The sequence below is a fragment of the Haliaeetus albicilla genome, chromosome 7, assembly GCF_947461875.1.
Source record: "Haliaeetus albicilla chromosome 7, bHalAlb1.1, whole genome shotgun sequence".
NCBI lineage: Eukaryota > Metazoa > Chordata > Aves > Accipitriformes > Accipitridae > Haliaeetus > Haliaeetus albicilla.
This window is the reverse complement of record NC_091489.1, coordinates 26,965,936-26,984,061: the sequence shown is the minus strand read 5'-3', so window position 1 is coordinate 26,984,061 and position 18,126 is coordinate 26,965,936. Positions and strand designations below refer to the sequence as shown.

At 42.1% G+C, this 18,126-nt stretch overlaps 1 protein-coding gene across 3 annotated transcripts in view; it reads left to right on the top strand.

Moving 5' to 3' along the window:
• The first annotated feature begins 2,605 nt into the window (after positions 1-2,605).
• PELI1 (pellino E3 ubiquitin protein ligase 1) overlaps positions 2,606-18,126 on the top strand; it is a 43,209-nt gene continuing 27,688 nt past the window's right edge. The window contains exons 1-2 of one of the 3 annotated variants that reach the window (XM_009920630.2): positions 2,814-2,888; positions 15,423-15,584. In XM_009920630.2, the coding sequence (XP_009918932.1) occupies positions 15,530-15,584 (55 nt within the window). In that variant the 5' untranslated portion in view covers positions 2,814-2,888; positions 15,423-15,529. Of the gene's footprint in view, positions 2,889-15,422; positions 15,585-18,126 lie in introns of all 3 variants that reach the window. The other 2 variants (XM_009920632.2, XM_069787465.1) reach the window with 2 other exon arrangements.

Genomic DNA, 18,126 nt, shown 5'->3' with positions numbered 1-18,126 from the left:
CTCATTGTGATGGCAATGAAAGCATCTCCATTGACTTTTTGTGTTGTGCTGGGGCAGGACCATGTTGTTTTCTGAGTGATACAGTGGTGAAAGCTCCCATTTCTCTTAAAAGTCTGTATATTTTTTTCTCAGTATGTACAAGAAAACAAAACTAAGTTTGAAGGCCACATCCAGGCTATGATTTCCCTTAAGCTATGGAAAACATAGAACAAAATCAATTAACGTAGTCTTTCTTTCCATTGCTAGAAGGGTCTTTCAGCTGTCATTATTTCAAGGTATTTATTTCAAGAATATATTTTGTCCAAACGAATGGTCTTGGAGAACCACTGTAACAGTCATCATTGGCAGTACTGCTGGAGCAGCCTATGATATAGAGCGATCTCCCTGCCTTGCTTGAAATATGTTTTTATATATTTATTTAAACACCCCCACACACATAGCAAGATCTATCTGGACAGGATCGGGGCAGCACACCACGGGTTATATTATCCAGGATTATTTATTTCACTCTGGCAAAGAAATGAGGCTAAAAATCCACAAAGCAGCACTGGGTATGAGACTGAGAGGCATCAGACTTTCACACCAAGCAGTAGCCGCTCCATCCAGTTCATATTCAGCCCCAAGCCTGTGTGAGCCTTTGAGCATCACCCCTGACTCCTAGCAAGTGGCTTTCTTATTCCACTGTGCTTGATGTCGTTATTAAAAAATAGGGACCCTCTGCTTTGTGGAGATGGGGAGGGCTGGTCGTGCAGAAACATTCCTGTAACAAATATTTGGGAGGGTTTTGTTGTATCTGTAAGGGATCCATCAGCTGAAACATCCCTCATTCAAATTCTGCAAGTGACATGAGGCTCCCAAGCTTTAAACGTGTGCGTGGCTGCGGCTGCTGGTGCTGGATCCCAGCCGGTGGGGACTGCTGCCCCGCCATCTATCCCCAACATACCCCCGCAGCGGTGCACCGCGAGGACCTGAGGGCCGGGACCCAGATCCATAAATGTGCACAGATGTTTAGAAAACCAGCTTTTACTGGAGGAAGGGGGAGCGCTGGCTGCATCCCTGCCCCAGGGGTGTGCTGCAGCCCCACTGTGCAGCCCCAGCGGTACCCAGCTCCCAGCACGGCTGAGCTGCACTCAGGGGGATGGAGGGCTGTGGTTTGGGTTTTGCTTGCCGGAGCTGGGCTCACTGATGGCAGGGACCCCCTCCTGTGAATGGTGGCACCCCACCATAGATGCAATACGTGCACATATACATACAGGTGTTATATAGACACACATGCATGTTTATGCATGTTTGTGTGTGCATACATACATACATGCAAATATATGCACATCCCTAGACACATACATATGTACATACATGCATATATACATACATATATGCATATACGTGTGTGTATACACACACATATATACATGTACACACATATACAGACGTGTACACACAAAACTATGCATACAGATCCACACACACCTATATGTACATACACATATATACGTACACATGTATATATGTGTGAGTATACACTTATATGTGCATACATACCCGTAGACACCCCCCCGACGCGGACCCGTACAGGTGTGCGCACACAGCGCAGCTCCCCGCGGCCGGGGCAAGGGGGCAGTACTACAAGTCCCGTCATGCCGCGGGGCGGCGGCGGGGGGGGCGGGGCCCCGCGAGGCGTGGCGCCCCCGCCCCGCCCCCCGCCCCGCCCCCGCCCGTGGGGTGCGCGAGCGCGCGGCGGCGGCCGATCTAGAGGGCGGGCGGCGCGGTGAGGCGAAGCGAGGGGAGCTGAGAGGCGAGCAGGCGCGGCAGCGGAGGAGGAGTCGGTCGTTGTGAGGGCGGTGGAGCCGGCGTCGGTCGGGTCGTTCTCTCCGGCCGCTTCCCGGCAGCTGCCGTCGCTGCTTCCCGGCTTGTGGCTCGCAGCGCCGGCCCGCCGGAGCCCGCGGGGGCCGGGGAGAGCGCTGCGGAGGCTCCTTCGGCTCTCGCCCAGCCGGGGCTATCGTCTTTCGTGCGGCTGTGAGGAGACGGGGACGGAGGCTGAGGGCTGAGGCTGCCCTTTTCCTTTCCACCCGCTCCCGGCCTCCTCCCGCCGCCTCGGGGAGTTGCGGCTGCCGGCGTGGGGTGCCTCTTCCCTCTGCTTCCTTCCTCCCGGGGTGAGTATCGCGCCTGTCGCGCTAGAGCCCCAGCCGCGCGTCCGTATCGTGAGGAGGGCTGGGGGCCTGCCCAGGGGCTGCCCGCTTCCTGGGGCTGCTTCTTCCCCCGTACCCCCCTTCCCCGCCGCCCTGCGCGCTTTGTGCTGCGCCTCGGCAGGGCTGCCTTTTTGTTGCTGTTTTAAAAATAATTTTCCATTTTTATTTTTTTTTTCCGCGGGATTGGGGAGTTTGTTTTTTTTTTTTCTTCTTCCTTTTTTTTTTTGTTTGTTTCTTTTTTCCCTCCCACCCACCGGAGTTGGCCGAGCCCCGCTCTGGGGCTGGATGTGCTGGGGAAGCTCTTTGTCACGGAGCGGCCGCCGAGCCGCCTGCCCTCGGGAAAAACATCACTTTAAAAAAAAAAAAAAAGAAGAAAAAAAAATCGTTCAGTATTTGGACTCCGAGGTTTTGTTGAATTCGGGGGGTGGGTTTTTTTGGCGGTGGTGGTGTTACATTTTTTTTTTGGGGGGGGAGGAAAGAGTCCCCCCTGAAGTCTAGGCTCCATTTATCGCAGCCCCCTGTGCTGGAGCGTTGAATGGGAGCAGCACGCAGGCGGGTGAAAACAAAACAAAGGGGGATTTTGTTTTGCTGTTGTTAACCTGCAAAATCTTGGTGGGAAAGCTTGCTTCTTTTTTTTCAGCCCCTAGCTCTCCCAAATTTGATGTTGTTTTACTCTGGAAGAATCCAGATAGCCGGTAGGTAAGTTGTGTCTTTTTAATTTTAAGCTTCTTGGGGAAATTGCAAGGTTTCTCTCCCGTATCCCTAGCCTTGGCTCTTTTGTGAGCAGCCTGCCATCCAGTGCAACTTTCGTCGGGTTTTTCTTTTCGCTCTTTTTTTTTTTCCCCCCCACGTAGTTAAATAATGCGGTTTCAGGAAGAGCTAATAACAGGGGGACATTTCTGCCTGTAACAGCCATGGAGAAAATTTTTAAAGGCAGGGGAGAGGAGGAGCAGTTGTGTTTTCAGCTGAATAATTTTTGCCTCTTAAAGGGGATGTTTTAAAGTAATTATTATGTTTTTATAATGAAAGCTTGTTTCTTTTTTTTCCCCTGCTTTGTTTTGTTTTAACTACCCCCTCAAAAACTGCAGCTATTTCACCTCTGCAAAATGCAGCTTCTAGAATACATGCAAGCAAAAAGCAAGTCTAGCTGTAATGCTTGTCTTTCTGGCCTTACCTTTAAAGGCCACCCATTTGTTTTTGCTGGGACTCCTCTGCCTTGAAAACACACTACTTGGCAAGTAAAATTTTACTTACAGAGCATTTCAGCTAGATAGAGCTGGTGGTTCTGCATCTGAATAACGATGGGTTTATTTTTTCCATTTTAACACGCATGAGGGGCGGGGGGAAAGCCGGGGGAAAAAAGGCCGTTTCCGGTTTCTGTTCAGCAGCTTTTCATTATTTTTTTTTTCTTCACAAAGAAGCAGCCAGATGACCTGTTGATGATACATCTTTTGTTGCTTTTTATGCCGAAAGGCGTCAGTAGGTTAGTGGAGATGAAAGCTTCAGCCAAACAGGCTACCCAGATTTTTGTTTGCATGTGTTGTTGTGCGGTCTGTGGCTTTGTAATGTTTTAGGGCGACAATTTCAGAGTGAGTAATGTAGTGCCAAAATTCAGATGTCTGCATGGGACACTTCCCCCTCTCCTCTCCCCTGCCTTCCTTCCCCCCAAGAAAAAGCCTGGTTTGTAGAAAATTGACCACCCATAGTTGGTAAATTAGACTCTTTTAATGCCATGTAAAATAAAGTGTCCTAACTCTTTTTGAAGTCATATCAATGGCCAGGCAGGAAGCTTTAGGAATGTGTTTAGTTGTATGTAGGCAACTGCTGGGTACCTTAAGCTTAAATGTCTCCTATTTTAAATGGATTAAACTTGTAGGAGCGCCTACGTTATGCTGAGTATAGTCTTGTGAAGTGTGCCTAATGAATGTTTCCATTCTTACTAAACACAAATGTATTTCTCAGTGCAGCAGGTCACTGTGCTAGTGTTCATCTCGGAAATTAAAATTTTGAGTAACTACTAGTATTTCAGTTAAAGCAGAACTTAGATGTTAGTATAAAGTCTATCTGCTACAACCTTTTTGTATTTTGGTATCAATACGTTTCTGTTAAGAAACTAGGCATGGAAAACAGGATCGTTTCACTTGAGGATTGCTAGCTAGCGACTGTGTGTTTGTAGATGCAAAATAGAGCATCATCTGCTTGGAGCCAGTGGTATTTAAAACTCTTACTCATTTGGAGGGAACTAATTACGAGTATATTTTGATATAAAATGTCTTCTTAGACAGGAGCTCTGGAGTACAGGAAAGGAGAAAACCAAATATTTTTGTAGATGCTAATCCCTGCCCTGAGTTAAAAAGGGAAGAATGAGGGTGTTTCATGAGAAATTAAAGTCACCTTTAAGTGCATACTTGTAAATGAAATTACACAGTTGATTAGGAATTCCTGCAGGATGCCAGTAATTGGAGGTACTTGTTGCTAGCTGGTCACTGTGTGCCTTGCTGGTTAGATCGTAAAAGTTTTGACTGTAGGTGGCATCAAGAGAAAAAAGTCCAGCTCTTTTGCTTCCCAGACGTTTGTTCCTTCATCTCCAGATTCACAAGTGTGCTGATGAACTGTCAAAGGAAGTGACAGCAAAGAGATGGTGTAGGAAGTAGGTTGAGCACCTCTAAATACTGCTGAGAGAGTTTCAGTGGAAAAAAGTTAAGCATGTTTCCATCTGATCTAGTTTCTGTTTCCTTTCAATCTGCTGGTTAATAGGATGCACCAGTAAATCTCATACTCCTACTATAGTCCCCTGAGTCTACTGAAATTAATATTGCATCTGTAATCAGGCTCAGTTAGTCTACCTGGATGGAAAGATTCATGGGGAAGAAGGTCAACAGGAGTTTAGTTCTCATCCCATGAGGTGCAACTCACGTCAGTTGGGCAAAGCTGAAGTGACTCTGTGTCTCCCAGGGGTCTGTGGGCAGCTTGTGGGATGGATTTCCCTCCCTGTACTGCTGTAGGCTCTCCAGTGGGCAGCTAGGCGTGGGCTGGGGTAATAGGGTAGCATTGTGTTCTTTGTGGCCTTAATGTTTTGAAGTAGATGCTGCAATTAATAGTTACAAGCGATTGTAAGTGTTTCTTGTTTAAAATGCTTGAATTGATTTATTCAAAAACCTGCCTTCCAGGTTGAAAAAGACAGAAGTTCTTTGGCATGCTAGGAATCATGCTTAAACTAAAAAAAGCAAGCTCTAATCTGTTGCCACTTTCTCCTAAAAGCAGTAAAAACTATTGACAATAACTTCATTTGCAGAAGAATTACAGCTTTGCACTATGAATATGTTCTTTTCCAAGTATCCTGTATTTATATTTATTTGAAAAGGAGATCTTGCTTCAAGTAGGAAGAGGTGCTTTGATGCTTTGCACGTGAGAGCATGGCTTACGGGCTACCTAGGTGAGCCCTATGCCATGGTCTTCTTTTGCTGACCCGTGTCATGTGATTTGGAGCACCAAATGTTGCTAGCTGCTCAAAATGACCTTTCTGGAATAACCCTGTAGTCATGAGTGGATGTATAATAGTTCACTGGAAACTACAGGCTCTACAGCAAAAGTCTGTTCTCCTCTGCTGACACCCTGTGCTGAAGGTAGGTGGTCATAAATACCAGTCTTGCTCCAGCAGCGTCTCCTGGCTGGCATACCAGGTGGAAATGCTATAAGGTGGTGTTTGGGGACATGGGCTCAAGTGTGAACTAGTCAGCAGCTTGTTTGATTCAGACTGAATGCAGCGCGTGGCTGGAAGCATTTGGTTAAAGATTGATGGTATCCTTCGGTCCCTGCCATGCAGGAGCACAGTTCAGTTCATGACTAGGTAATTAAAGTTAATCTTCTGACCTTGTTTCTTAATCCATGCTGCTGAATTCAATCATAGTGACTTGACTGCCATCCATGGTACATACTTATATAGATGCTGAATTTTGGGCTCAAATCTCATGCAGTCGAGAGCAGAGTGGACTGAACCTTGCAGTGCATTTCTGGCTGTGGTTTCAACATTGGGAGTGTCCTATAATTTTGCTCTTCTAATTGAAGGTATATGGCAGTTGTCAGAGCAGGAGCAGTCAAAACCTCTTACTGGGGTCCCATAATTATATTCCTGTTGGGAAGAGGATGAGTTTGATTCGCACTCACATTGCAGTACTCTCCTTGTTCACCAGTAGAGTATGTGGTAGAAGACTTTGGATACGTGTCATGCTGGCTCAAAACGCTCTTGATCTCCCTTGATGTTAGCTATAAAGCTATGTCAACCAGATGTTTTTCTGTGCCGACCCTGTTTATAGCAGATAATTGCATAAATGTGTTTTTAGAAGGGAGAAAAGCATTCCTTTTGGGAGGAGTTTTATTAATAGTACAGAGATAGTTGGGCTGGAGAGGTGCTGGTCTGGCTATATTAGAGAGGGTGGGCATGTATGTGTTGGGGTGAGCAATTGCACCAACTAATTAACAGAAGTTAATCAAAGTCCCAGATGTTAGGCAAGCTTTTGATGATAGAGTGCTTTTGTCAGCCTGTTAGTTTACATATTGGTATTCAGGGAGATAAGCATGGTAGTTTTGGCAGAAAAGCTTTTGTCACTAAATGCTGCATTTCAATTTGTGGGTCTGTAACATTTGCTATAGTGGCTGAGGCTCTGCATTGTAGACAAGTCTACAGCATAGCACAGAAATGAACAGCAAGGAAGGCAGGAAAAAGCTGAAGTTAAATAGACTTAAACCAGAAATGATCTACAGAATGTTTTTTTTAATTATTATTAGGATAGTTGATAATATGAATAGCTACTAGAGAATGCTGTTTTGTGGATTGATTGAGGTTTTGAGTGAGAGGGATATATCAAAAAATATTTTGTATGTGCTTGGAAGATAGGGGATTGGAGCAATTTGGTTGAGTAAGATTCTTTGGGGGATAGTTTACTGGAGATAGGACTTCAAGAGAAGATGGGAAAAAAAACCCAAATAAAACCCCCCAAACCAGAAAAACAATAAACAAAACATGAACTCCTTCCTAGCCAGAATTTTCTTTAAGTAGACCACCATCAATGTTTTTTTGCTTCCATTGTCAATTTGTTCATCTGCCTGGATGTACTTAGCTGCTTGTATTTCAAGTGTGCAATGTTTCTGCAAGTATATAGCCCATTGATTGGGCTTTGTTACAAACACTTAAAAATACTCTTTCCTGAGCTGGGGTACCCATTTTCTTTCATTGGCAAGGTGGGGGATAGAGATCAGATGTGAAGGGACTGATTTGTTTTTGTTAAGATTTGCCATTGGCATTGGTGGAGCTCAAGGCCTGCAAGAGTTTCTGGAGGCATAGTGAGAGCAAACTTAGTGATCTGATCTGAGCATCTCACCCTGTTGTGCTTGCCTCTTCAGTGCTCCCGCTTAACTGTCTGTCCGTTCATCTGAATGGAGTAGCGAGCAAATGGAAAGTAGCAGTTGTTGAGTTGTTTCTCCCTCCCTTCTGCCAGCGTGTCCTTTAGGATGGTAACCTGCGTCTACAACATCAATGTCTTAATTGTTCTTTGGGTCAGGGCAACCAAACTGGCATCTCTGTGTTGGATGTAGCTTGAAATGTTTCCATCCAGCTGGTCATCATTGCCCAAAAATTGATCAGTACCAGCCAGGGCAGTAAATGAAGCACCTAGGCGGAACTGTGGGCTTTAGGTATGGGAACTAATGTGCCTCTATGTAGCCTGCACATATGGCCCTTTTAACCGTCAAGTCCATTGGGATGCTGTAAGACAACATTAAGCTAATAGCAAAATTAAGCTTAGGGTTTCATGTGTTTGTAGTTCCTTTTCTTGTGTTAAGATCGTGCCTCTCTGACGGTTACAGATCTGCCCCAAAGTGCCCACTTTCTCTGCCCTCACTTCCTTCTGCTTTTAGTGGTTGAGCAGTGTTAAATAGTAAGGACTTGATTTGGAAATCGTACAAACTTGAGTACTTCATCTGTATTTTCTTTGTCTTAAGACAAATTGTGTTAAATGATAAAAGTGGTCCCTGAAGAATTCCTGCTAAGAAATCTCAAGGCTCCTTCTCTTAAGTGTTAATATGTATACTGAGATTTTTGTCTGATGCTACCTTGATATCCTTTCTACTTATCTGAAGCAGTTGTAGTTTAGTACAATATTTTTTGCAAGAATAAATGTTGCCTTAATCATGGTTTAACACAAGGTTCAACTGGGAAAATAAGTAATGGTTCTTTTGTCATATCCTGTAGCTGAACTATTTATTTGGAACGAGGTTAGGAGAAAAAATCCAAAATGCATCACACATGGAGGCTTACTACAAAGTAATTTGCTTCCTTTTAAAGAACTTGTTGCTTATTTTCCTTCTTTAATGCACCTCTTGGGATAAAATGCTAATTCTAAAAATGTCAGTTCCGCCATTTCCTACTAATATATTTTTTTCTTTGGCTTAGTTTGCTTTTTCCCTGAGCCACTTTAAATACTCTGAGGAATGCTCAACATGGAAGAAAATAAATGCACGAAGGTATTTGAATTGCTGTATTTCAAGGCTATGGAAGATGATTTTGAACTTCTGTTCTACAGTGAAAAGGAGTACAGGGGCCTCAACCCTTAGCTGATGTTGCAGGTAGGGTATCTGCTTCCTCTTGGATCTGGCTCCTTTCTACTGGGCAAGCGCTCTGTTTTGAATTTAGGAAAGAAAATGTAACGTGCTACTAAGGATGTCAAAAGTTTCCGATAGAAACCAGGAGAGCTCTTCATATGTAGGAAACCAGAGCTGCTGACTACTCATGTATGGGAAACCAGAGTTAGGGACTGTTCAGCTAATATTGCTATTTCCATTTTCATGATCAAACTTTGATGGTAATTTAGTTTCGAATTTAGGAATGCCGCTTTCAGAACTCCACAAAAAGCTGTATGATGCCCACAAGTGGCATGAGTGATTGGCTGTCCATGCACATCTTCCCAGGGGATGTTTTTCCTTAAACAAAGTGTGTGCTAGTATAATCTATCTTCTGTGCTTGAGTGGTGGATGGTCCTATCTTAGCACTAGGACACAACATAGGCTTGAATGGCCAACACAGATGAGGCCAGTAAACTTGGGCTCAAGAGGAGGAGGAATATTGCTTGCTGTATGCTTACTTGTTAAAGATTTGGTATGTTCAAGTGATTTAGTCTTTTGTCCTCTTTTTCTGCTTTAAAAGAATTAATTACAGCCCCATGTAAAGACCATCTCTCTTTTTACCAAGGAAATGTTTCCAGCTTGTTCTTGTGTTGGATATAGGTTCTGTTTACTTGGCATTGTAATGTTAAAATATTTTTAACATCAGTAGTGATGATTAGAAGTTGAATAGTTAGAGGGGAGAAGATAATAGTCAAACTGTAAAACAAGTCATCGTGGTAACACCTAACTTCAACACTTGCTATTTGTGTTAGGTGGTATTTGTGTAATGTACTTTCAGCAAAGAGCTGGGAGAGATCCAGCTCCAATTCCCTGAAACTTATGGGGGCAATCCGCAAAAACTGCTTTTTAACAGGGAAAAGATCTAAACATTTTTTTTTTCAGATAGGTAGTGCAGAGAACCAGAAGGCCCAAAAGTAGGCTGTTGGAGTGTTTCATTTTTCTTTTTCTCGTGTGATAATGTTGAGGCAAATTTGTGATGGTAGTGCTGACACTTCAGATAAGGGCTGCTTCCTGCTCCAATCTGCTGTCCCTGCACCTCTTATAGTTAAACCATTATATATGTTTTTATATACATGCATATAAACCATATATATAAAAATTATATGTATATATAACTGCATGTCATACCTTGGGATTAGCAGACCAAGTTTAAGACAAATTATATTGTAATGCATGTTAGTCTGAAGACAGTTGATCACCCCCTTGTGCTTAGATGACTTTCACGGCCAAGTCATCTCTTCTTGATTCCTGTGGTAGGTGGATCCATCATACTGGATCTTTGTTCTTTGATCTTTCTTTTTTTTTAATGAGGTAATTACTATGCTGCTGATAGCCCACATCAATTGTTTAGCGTTCATTTGGTGCTCTATGTGGTGGATGAGAAATATCATTCCAGTAGAGCTTTCCCTTTTGGTGCAGCATGAACTGTTGCCTGTTGGTTAAGGTTTCTGTAAACTACTCAAGGTTGTTGCAGAGGGCTGGTGTGTACCATGGTGAGGGTAGCAGCTGGATGGTTTTTTCTTTTGTTTTTTAAAAGAAGTGTTGCATTATTCTGTTGAGGCAGTCAGCCACCTGCTGAAGTTGAGGAAGTCAACTTGATCATGCGAACAGATAAATACACGAGTAGCTTTTATTTTTATCTGTTTATTTTTTTTCTTGCACATGTGCATATTTTTACAGTCAGTACTGTGACCAGTGTATTAGCTTTGTCTGAGGCTTTTTGAGCAGCAGATGTGAACATAGGGTAGGTCCCTGTACCTCTCACTGTTGGCTGAGAAAGGCCAGGATACTGTAGTAAAATCTGGGAGCTTATAAGCCACTTGTGACTTAGATACAGCAACTACTTTTGAATTTCTATGTCAATATATATGCACTATTTAATTTTTTTCTTCATTGAAATAACTTCATATTTCACTGTTCTGAGATATGCATAGTTAGCAAGGGAAACTCCTGCCTCTAGAGGGAAAGTGTTACAAGCATTTTCCTGCAATCTTTCACTTACTGTAACTTTGGGGAGGAGCTTGTTTAAGTTGGCACTGTCTAAAAAGGAGCAGAGATAGGAGCCTGATCCACAAGATGAGGGAAGAGTTAACCTTTACCTTAAAGCCAAGAGGGACCAGTTGCAGGAGGAAGTGAAGAGCTTATTTACTGTGTCAATAAGCATGTGTAGCAAGCATCTGGTGTCTTTCAGTCTTAGTCCGCAATAGCAAGTACTGTAGGCATGCTGCTATTATTTTACAGCTATTAATGAGGAGTATTAACAGTCAGATTTATCTGGCTGTTTTGTTATATATTTCAAAACCTCAGTCATCAAGAAATAGCAGTTTTAAAGATCTAGATAGTATTTGGCTTGCATGTAGAGTAAGATAGCATGAGAAGTTTCTTGCATTGCTCTGGGCAGATGTCAAGTGTAGCATCGCCTGTTTTCTCTTCTCTTGCTCTCCAGTTTCCCAAGGCAGAGCTGGGGCTGCAATCCTTCTGTGTCAGTGCCTTGTACTGGCCTTGAAGACAGGAGGGGTGTGTTCCCTCCTGAATCCCTGGGAGATGTGGGAAAGGATGTGTAAGCCCTCCCACATATAATAGCAGAAAACCTAACAAAGCTAGAATTGTGCTCTAGTCTTCTGTCCAACTAGGAGCTCAGTCTATGGGAGGTGGTGGGGAGAGGAACCTGTGTGATGGATGATGTCTCCAAAGCCCCAGATGGGTGTTAGTCTTGTCTCTCCTTTTTTTGGTCCCTATTTTAATAAAGGTGAGGAACTCACGGGTGTGTTGATGCTTAATTTGCTAATGTTTGGAGGCTGCTACAGAAATGTGAATTAGTATTCAGTTACTAATCAAATCTAGCTCTGCTCTGAGGCATGTAAACTAATGAAGTACCAAAAAATATGAAGGTGGGTGAAAAAACTGACAGAGCAGTGTGAGTTCCCTAAGTTCATGCTTCCCATGTCTGTCTTCTGCTTCCACTGTGTCAGATGTTTGGAAGTGTCAGTGTGACGAAGGACCAGGTACAGAGCTTATCTGAGGCATAAGCCTGATGCTAAGGAGGAAATCACGGTGATTTGGAATATGGGGAGGTATAATGTCTGTTTGTAACCTTTGTCACAAGTGGAATGGATTATAAAATGACAAATACAGATTCTCTGCCAGTCGGCATATGCTCAGTTCAGTATTACACAAAGCACACCAATTAGATTTAATACAAATGTTCCCTCAGAAAGATCACCTTGATTTATTTTTTTTTCAGATGCATAAAGTAGAAATAGTCTGAGGCTTTCTGTTTGTTCTTTAAAGTCTAAGTGCTATATTTCTAGCTCTTGGCAGACATTGTCCACAAGTACTTCATGTTCCATTGGGCTTACGCCAAATTTAATGTACTGTGTGTACTGAAAGCATCAAAAACAGACTTACTTTAATTTTAGATTTTACAGCTACCATTATTGATTTTTCTTAGAGCTGTTCCATCCAATCTGCTATCGTTTTAATTTCTTTTCCCTGCAGGAATTTGGGGAAGGATCTTAACAGTCTTTATTTGTGTGGCTAGGGACTGTTTATGTGAGTGAGAGCTGTAGATCAGACGTCTCTGCAGTGGCCAAATTCTCCATTTACAGAAGCTAAATCAGCACACTGCATTATTTGTGAACTCCCGTCTTTAATACTACTGGTATTCTGTGACTAAGGATAGCATTATAGAGTACATCAACTGTCTTTCAAGAAACTTGAATTTTATAAAAACCTGAGATGGAAAAGGACTGTAACAATCAGCTAAACATACCAAAAATTGTGAACTTTCATTTTGCAGTGCTTGTATGCTGTATGAATAGAAGTCTGCCTGTAAGACCTTGGACTCTGAAGAGACAAAAAAGGGAAGAGGTAGGGGAGAGAAACAGAGCACAAGTAGGAGTTACGGTAGGTAGATGAGGAAGGAAATAACTGAGGGAAAGAATAGGGTATAGTGCAGAACAGCCAACCAACACGGGTTGGAGCATTCATAATGCTACAGTCGTTAGGTCTGCTGATCCCTGCCTGACAGCTATGTCTGCTGGCCTTGTATTTTGGCTGTTCATCTCTTATTTTCAACCCTCAGGGCCAAGTAGCTGTGCATAAGCGTGGCTTCTGGCCAGGTGGCTCATAGCCTGCAGAGTGGAGCAGGATTCCCTTCCATTGTGCTCGTGTGGAAGAGCATGGCACTCAGCGAAGCCTAGTTTTTCTTCCTCTGCCTCTTACTCTTTCTGCTGAGCCTCCTTTTATTAAATGACAGTCTGGTTTGGTTTCTGCTTTGCAACTTTACCTTCTGCTAGTGTTGATAGAGTAAAGTTGCTCAGCTCTTCAAAGATGTGCATCTAAGTGGGGAAGAGAGGCATCTCTTGATACAGAGAGACTTAAAGTCCCAAGGAGTTCTACACTCCCTATTAATAGTCATTATTGTAATTGAAGTATGTGGGAATTCCAAGTTAGTCTTCATTGTAGGCTTAATCATGTCACTCTGGTTTTTGTTAGGCCTAACGCTTATGCTGATGGATTGAGTGTGGTTTTAAGTCTAACTTCTGTTGTCCAGTCCTCAGCCATAGTTTATAGTTCAGACTTTACTCCATCTTAAGGATAGGGATTAGTCTTCAGAAGCATTACTTAAGCTTTGACAATCTTCAGATACTATCCCACAGTCTTCAGAGACTGTATTTTCTGTCTTCCACCTGTCTACTCATTCTACCTTAGAACACGTGCTGGAGTCTCTGTTAGGACCTGTTCAATTTCTGCAGTTTACCTTTGCCAAGCAGTGCCAGAAGATGCTTTCCCAGCATGCAACCAGATGACCAATTTGGAAGAATTATTGGTAGAAGAGTTTTTGCAACTGGATCCTAGGATGTGTTAATGTTAGTATACCCGAGTTTTATTGTAGCAACTGGTTATGGAAGTAACTTGCATTAATGTTAGCAGACAAACTGTGCCTCATTTTTGCCTCCCAAAAGGGTTTTGGTAATTTTTATCTTGGTGGTGTTCCTCATAAGAATTGGTGCTACATTGTGCTGCAGAACTGAGCAGACTGATGGTGCTTGTCTTCCTCTTGTCTCTTGAGTTGTCCCAAGTCCTAGACACCCAAGCATAGCAAAAACTGTAATAGAAAAATTATCCTATGGAGAAATGTACAGGAAATGACTAAATCTGATGAAGACAGTAGAAAAGACTGTTGTAAATGTGCTTTTGTAACTGAGACAGAATTTAAAATTTTTAGTTTATTGCTGTTACTGTGCTTGTTTTCAAGCTTAATTTTCAAATTTCCTTTATATAAGCTTAGTATTAACTCAGTATGCATGCTAATAAGATTTTTGCTGTACTAAGCTGTCCTTTGCTGGTGAATGTAGCTTTTGTTACCTAAAGGAACAAAATCAGTTTAATAGAAGAGTGACTATAAAGAAAAAATTAGCTCCAAAGTTAAGAATAGGAGTAGTTATGTTCCCTTGTTTTTCAAGATTAAACACAGCTTTTAAGTACTGCTCAGGAACAAACTCTATTTCCTGTCATCTCACTATTAATTAGCCCATGCATTTGAAAGTACATAATTTGCTCTTTTTCTGGAAATGAACACAAAGTCCACTATATGAAAGGTGGTCCCAGCTGTCTCTTCCTGTCCTGTGTTCAGATGCATGCATGGAACCTAGTAAATCCAACTGAGGAACAGATTGGGGCATGAATCTGTGGACACTATGGTTGTGCAAGAAACTTCAGTGTCTAAATGCAGGGCAGCAGGCAGGGATGCTGCTTTTGGAGGCAGTGGTGTTTTATGCTGCCTTAAAGTTGTTTAATGACAGAATGCACTCCTGCTATATCTTAGTGGTAACAACTAAGTGCAGGCATTCCTGCAGGTCATGAGAATAGGTGATAAATAATAGTTCTGTGTTGTAGTGCTTCTGTCTTTGCATGTGAAGCTCATGCCTCTGCACTCGTGGCCAGGTTCATCAATGAATAGAATAATTTATTTTGGAAAGGAACTCTAGAGATCATCTGGTCCAGCTCCCCCTACTCAAAGTAGTTTGAAGTTAAAGCCAGCTCTTTCATCCCTTTATTTTGCATGGTCTTGAATAGCATATAGCCAGGGTGTCTGCTGACAGTACTTGTTTAATGCTTACCGGCAACTGTCAAATCTTCTGTAAATGTAAAACTTAGACTTATCCAGTATAATTCCAGAACATACTCTTAAATTTCAGTAAATCTTGAGCATGCTGAAACCAACTGACTGGTAACTGAATTCCTTGAATAATTTTGAACTGACTGTTTGAGTTGCTCTGCACTAGCAATGCTGACTGGACACAAGAGTATATGCTATGTTCACAGACATGTTATTCGTGCTTTTCTCAGAATGTATTTACTCCAGTGGACACTGAGCCAACATTGATAAAACTCTATGAAACCATTCTTTACAGTGGCTGTGAGCAACAGGTAGACTTCCCACCTCTGCCTCTCCCAGCTGACAGTTCTCAATTGCTGATGCTAGCAATTTGGTGCTAATGTGGATGGGGCTTAACCATATGGTCTTGCTCTGACTTTCTCTCGCAGTGTTGAAAAATGTCCTGTCTGCACTAGCAGCTAACTGATCTGAACCCATTGTTGACAGCCACCATCATCAACAGGTCATTTTCCCTCTGCGAGTGTGACTTTTCATTATGTATCGTAAATCCAAGTGGAAGTGCGGTTACAATCTCGTGGTTCTTGGACATGGTGAGTTTACATCTACACAGTTGCTTTAAGAGAACAGACTTTTCTACTTGTACCTAAACTTCTTCTTTAGATGAAAAATTTGAAGAGAAATTTCAGTAACTACTTCTAGAATTCCCTTAAAATAGACCTTTTATTTATATCTTTAAGATTTTGGTTGAGATTAGTTGCTAGAAGTACAAGTGTAGAACAATACAAACTATTAGTATTGTCTTGCTGTTACTGTCTGTAACACTATTTGTTCTCTAAACATTGTGGTTTTTTTTAAAGTGGAGAGAGAATGGTTTAAGTTGTTCATTGGACAGCATCTCTGTACAGCAACCACCAGCAGCTTTTATAAAACTGCAGATGATTATATTAGAGAGCTGCCTCCTAAGCTGTACCAAATTGTACTTTCTCATGCCCTAATGTTGAATTTCTGCTGAAGGTTGTTTCCAGAGGCTCTGAGCTGATACAATATTTATTGCCTGCTGAGAACAATGCCTCCTCCCTCTCATCTCCCTGGCCTGTGCACACACAAAGACCTCCTGCTCCCCAGATCTGAGTTGTGCAGCCCTGCACCCTTTTTTGCTCCAGACCTACTGACCCGAGTTTTTCCACGAGCTGACTTTTCTCACTAACTTGAGACAAACAAATTTAATCGCAAGTGTTTTCTAAGAGGTTCAGGGAGCTGTGTCTTATGTTTTGTCATTAGACTGACTATATGCCCTTATGTGGTAGGCTTAAAATTATTGCATTTCTTCCCATAGCTTTGTCTGTGAATGGATCTGTGGCTTGTTCTTTTTCCTTAGCCCTCTGGTTTGAGGACAACAGCTGCTGCCTCCTCTCGCTATTGCTTGCACCAAAGTAGTAATGTGGTGTTGTGAGAATATCAACTTTTCCTTGCTTGGACCAGTTTTCATACCAAGTTAATGCTAGCGAAATTGAGAGTACAACCTCAAGTACAATGTGTGTGATTAATAGTGAGAAGACTTTTGGCGTATAACTTTGAAAATGTTTACAGTTTTATTTTACATCTCACGGGATTGGAGCAAATAGGCATGAGATACTAATCGTAATAATGTTTTTCATGATCAAAGGTATCAGTACTTCAATGGCTGCTATTTTTGTTTCAACTGCTGAAGTCCTAAAACTAGTTATGAGCAGTCAGTATTGGTGGTTAACAGCCCAAACCCTTTTAAGTATAGAAAATGCCACTTCATTATTTCATCTGAGTTTGCTGACTTGAATTCATGCTGCATGTTTATTTTAGTTTCTGATCAGCTATGTATTCCACTGTGCCTTTCAATTTTCTGTCAAGTTTCTATCATGAGTGAATTCTTATTTCAAAATTACTTAACTCTGCCAGCGCATTTCAAGGTGAAGCTCAACAGATAGTACAGCGTGGTCTGAAGCTTTAATAGTAGTATAGCTGTTAGAGCTTTGTTTTATCAACTCAGGAGTCTCATCTGTTAGGAAGAAGTTCCTATCTAATGAAATGTGGTAGGTCAGACAGGACTTACCATGTTCAAGTACTTGTGTATAAGCCAAAATACTTGCAACAAACTTAGTAAGAGGGTCATTCCTTAAGAGTTGTGGAACACAGTTGAAGCTAGTGGCTTGAGAAGCTGGAAGGTACCTGGCTTTTGAGTGCTTCATCTCTTCAGACAAACAGTACACAACTCAAATACTATAACTGACATCAAGCATTGTCTCTGACAACACTGTAATTATTCTGAAGGTCTGGGGCTTATCCAAAATCAGAGTGGTGAATTAAATTACATGTCCAGCCCAGATCTGCTCTAGTACAGTCTTGCTTCAGTAGGCTGATCGCAATCTTGCTTATGCTGGTTAATTCAGTTGCCTTCAATGCAGTTGAATCCTTACTTGCACCTGCATAATTGAGCTCAGGTATCAGGTTTGGTGAGGTGGCCTGGTAAATTAACAAAACCAGAATTTGGACTTCAGTTTCTTTTCCTTGCTAAGTATGCTTTTACTTTTTTTTTCTTTTTTGCACAGTATGCCTAGTCCTGTTGCCCAATACAATTGATCATCTGTTAAACAGATGAGCTACAAACCTCAGCTTTATTTTTGTGAAACATTTTGAAGGCTTAATAATAAAAAGAGAGAGAGAACTTGGTCTGTTGCTACATTACTGTGCCAGGAAATAATCCTTCCTCCCTGACCAGTTCCTTAGCTGTTCCAGCCATGGTATGATGTAGTTATATTTTTTTAACAATGGCTTTATTTAGATTATCCTTCTAACTAATGGTTTTGGGACGCTTTAAAAAGACACTTAAGGTAGAGGATCTTTTTGCAGTATTCCAATCTGGACTAAACTTAGAGGCTGCAAGTGTTTTTATCTTTTTATTTAATTTGAGAGTCTTCATTGTGTCACAGTAAAAACTATCTTTGGAGCATGTTGAGTTTGCAAGCAGCTATCCGAAAGGCTGAAGTTTTGTCAAAGGATGCAGTCTTCTGTACACTGGAACTGCTTTAGATTACTCTCTGCATTTCTGGTCGGAAAGAGATTCCATGTTGCTTCCGATGAACAAGAAAGCTTTTC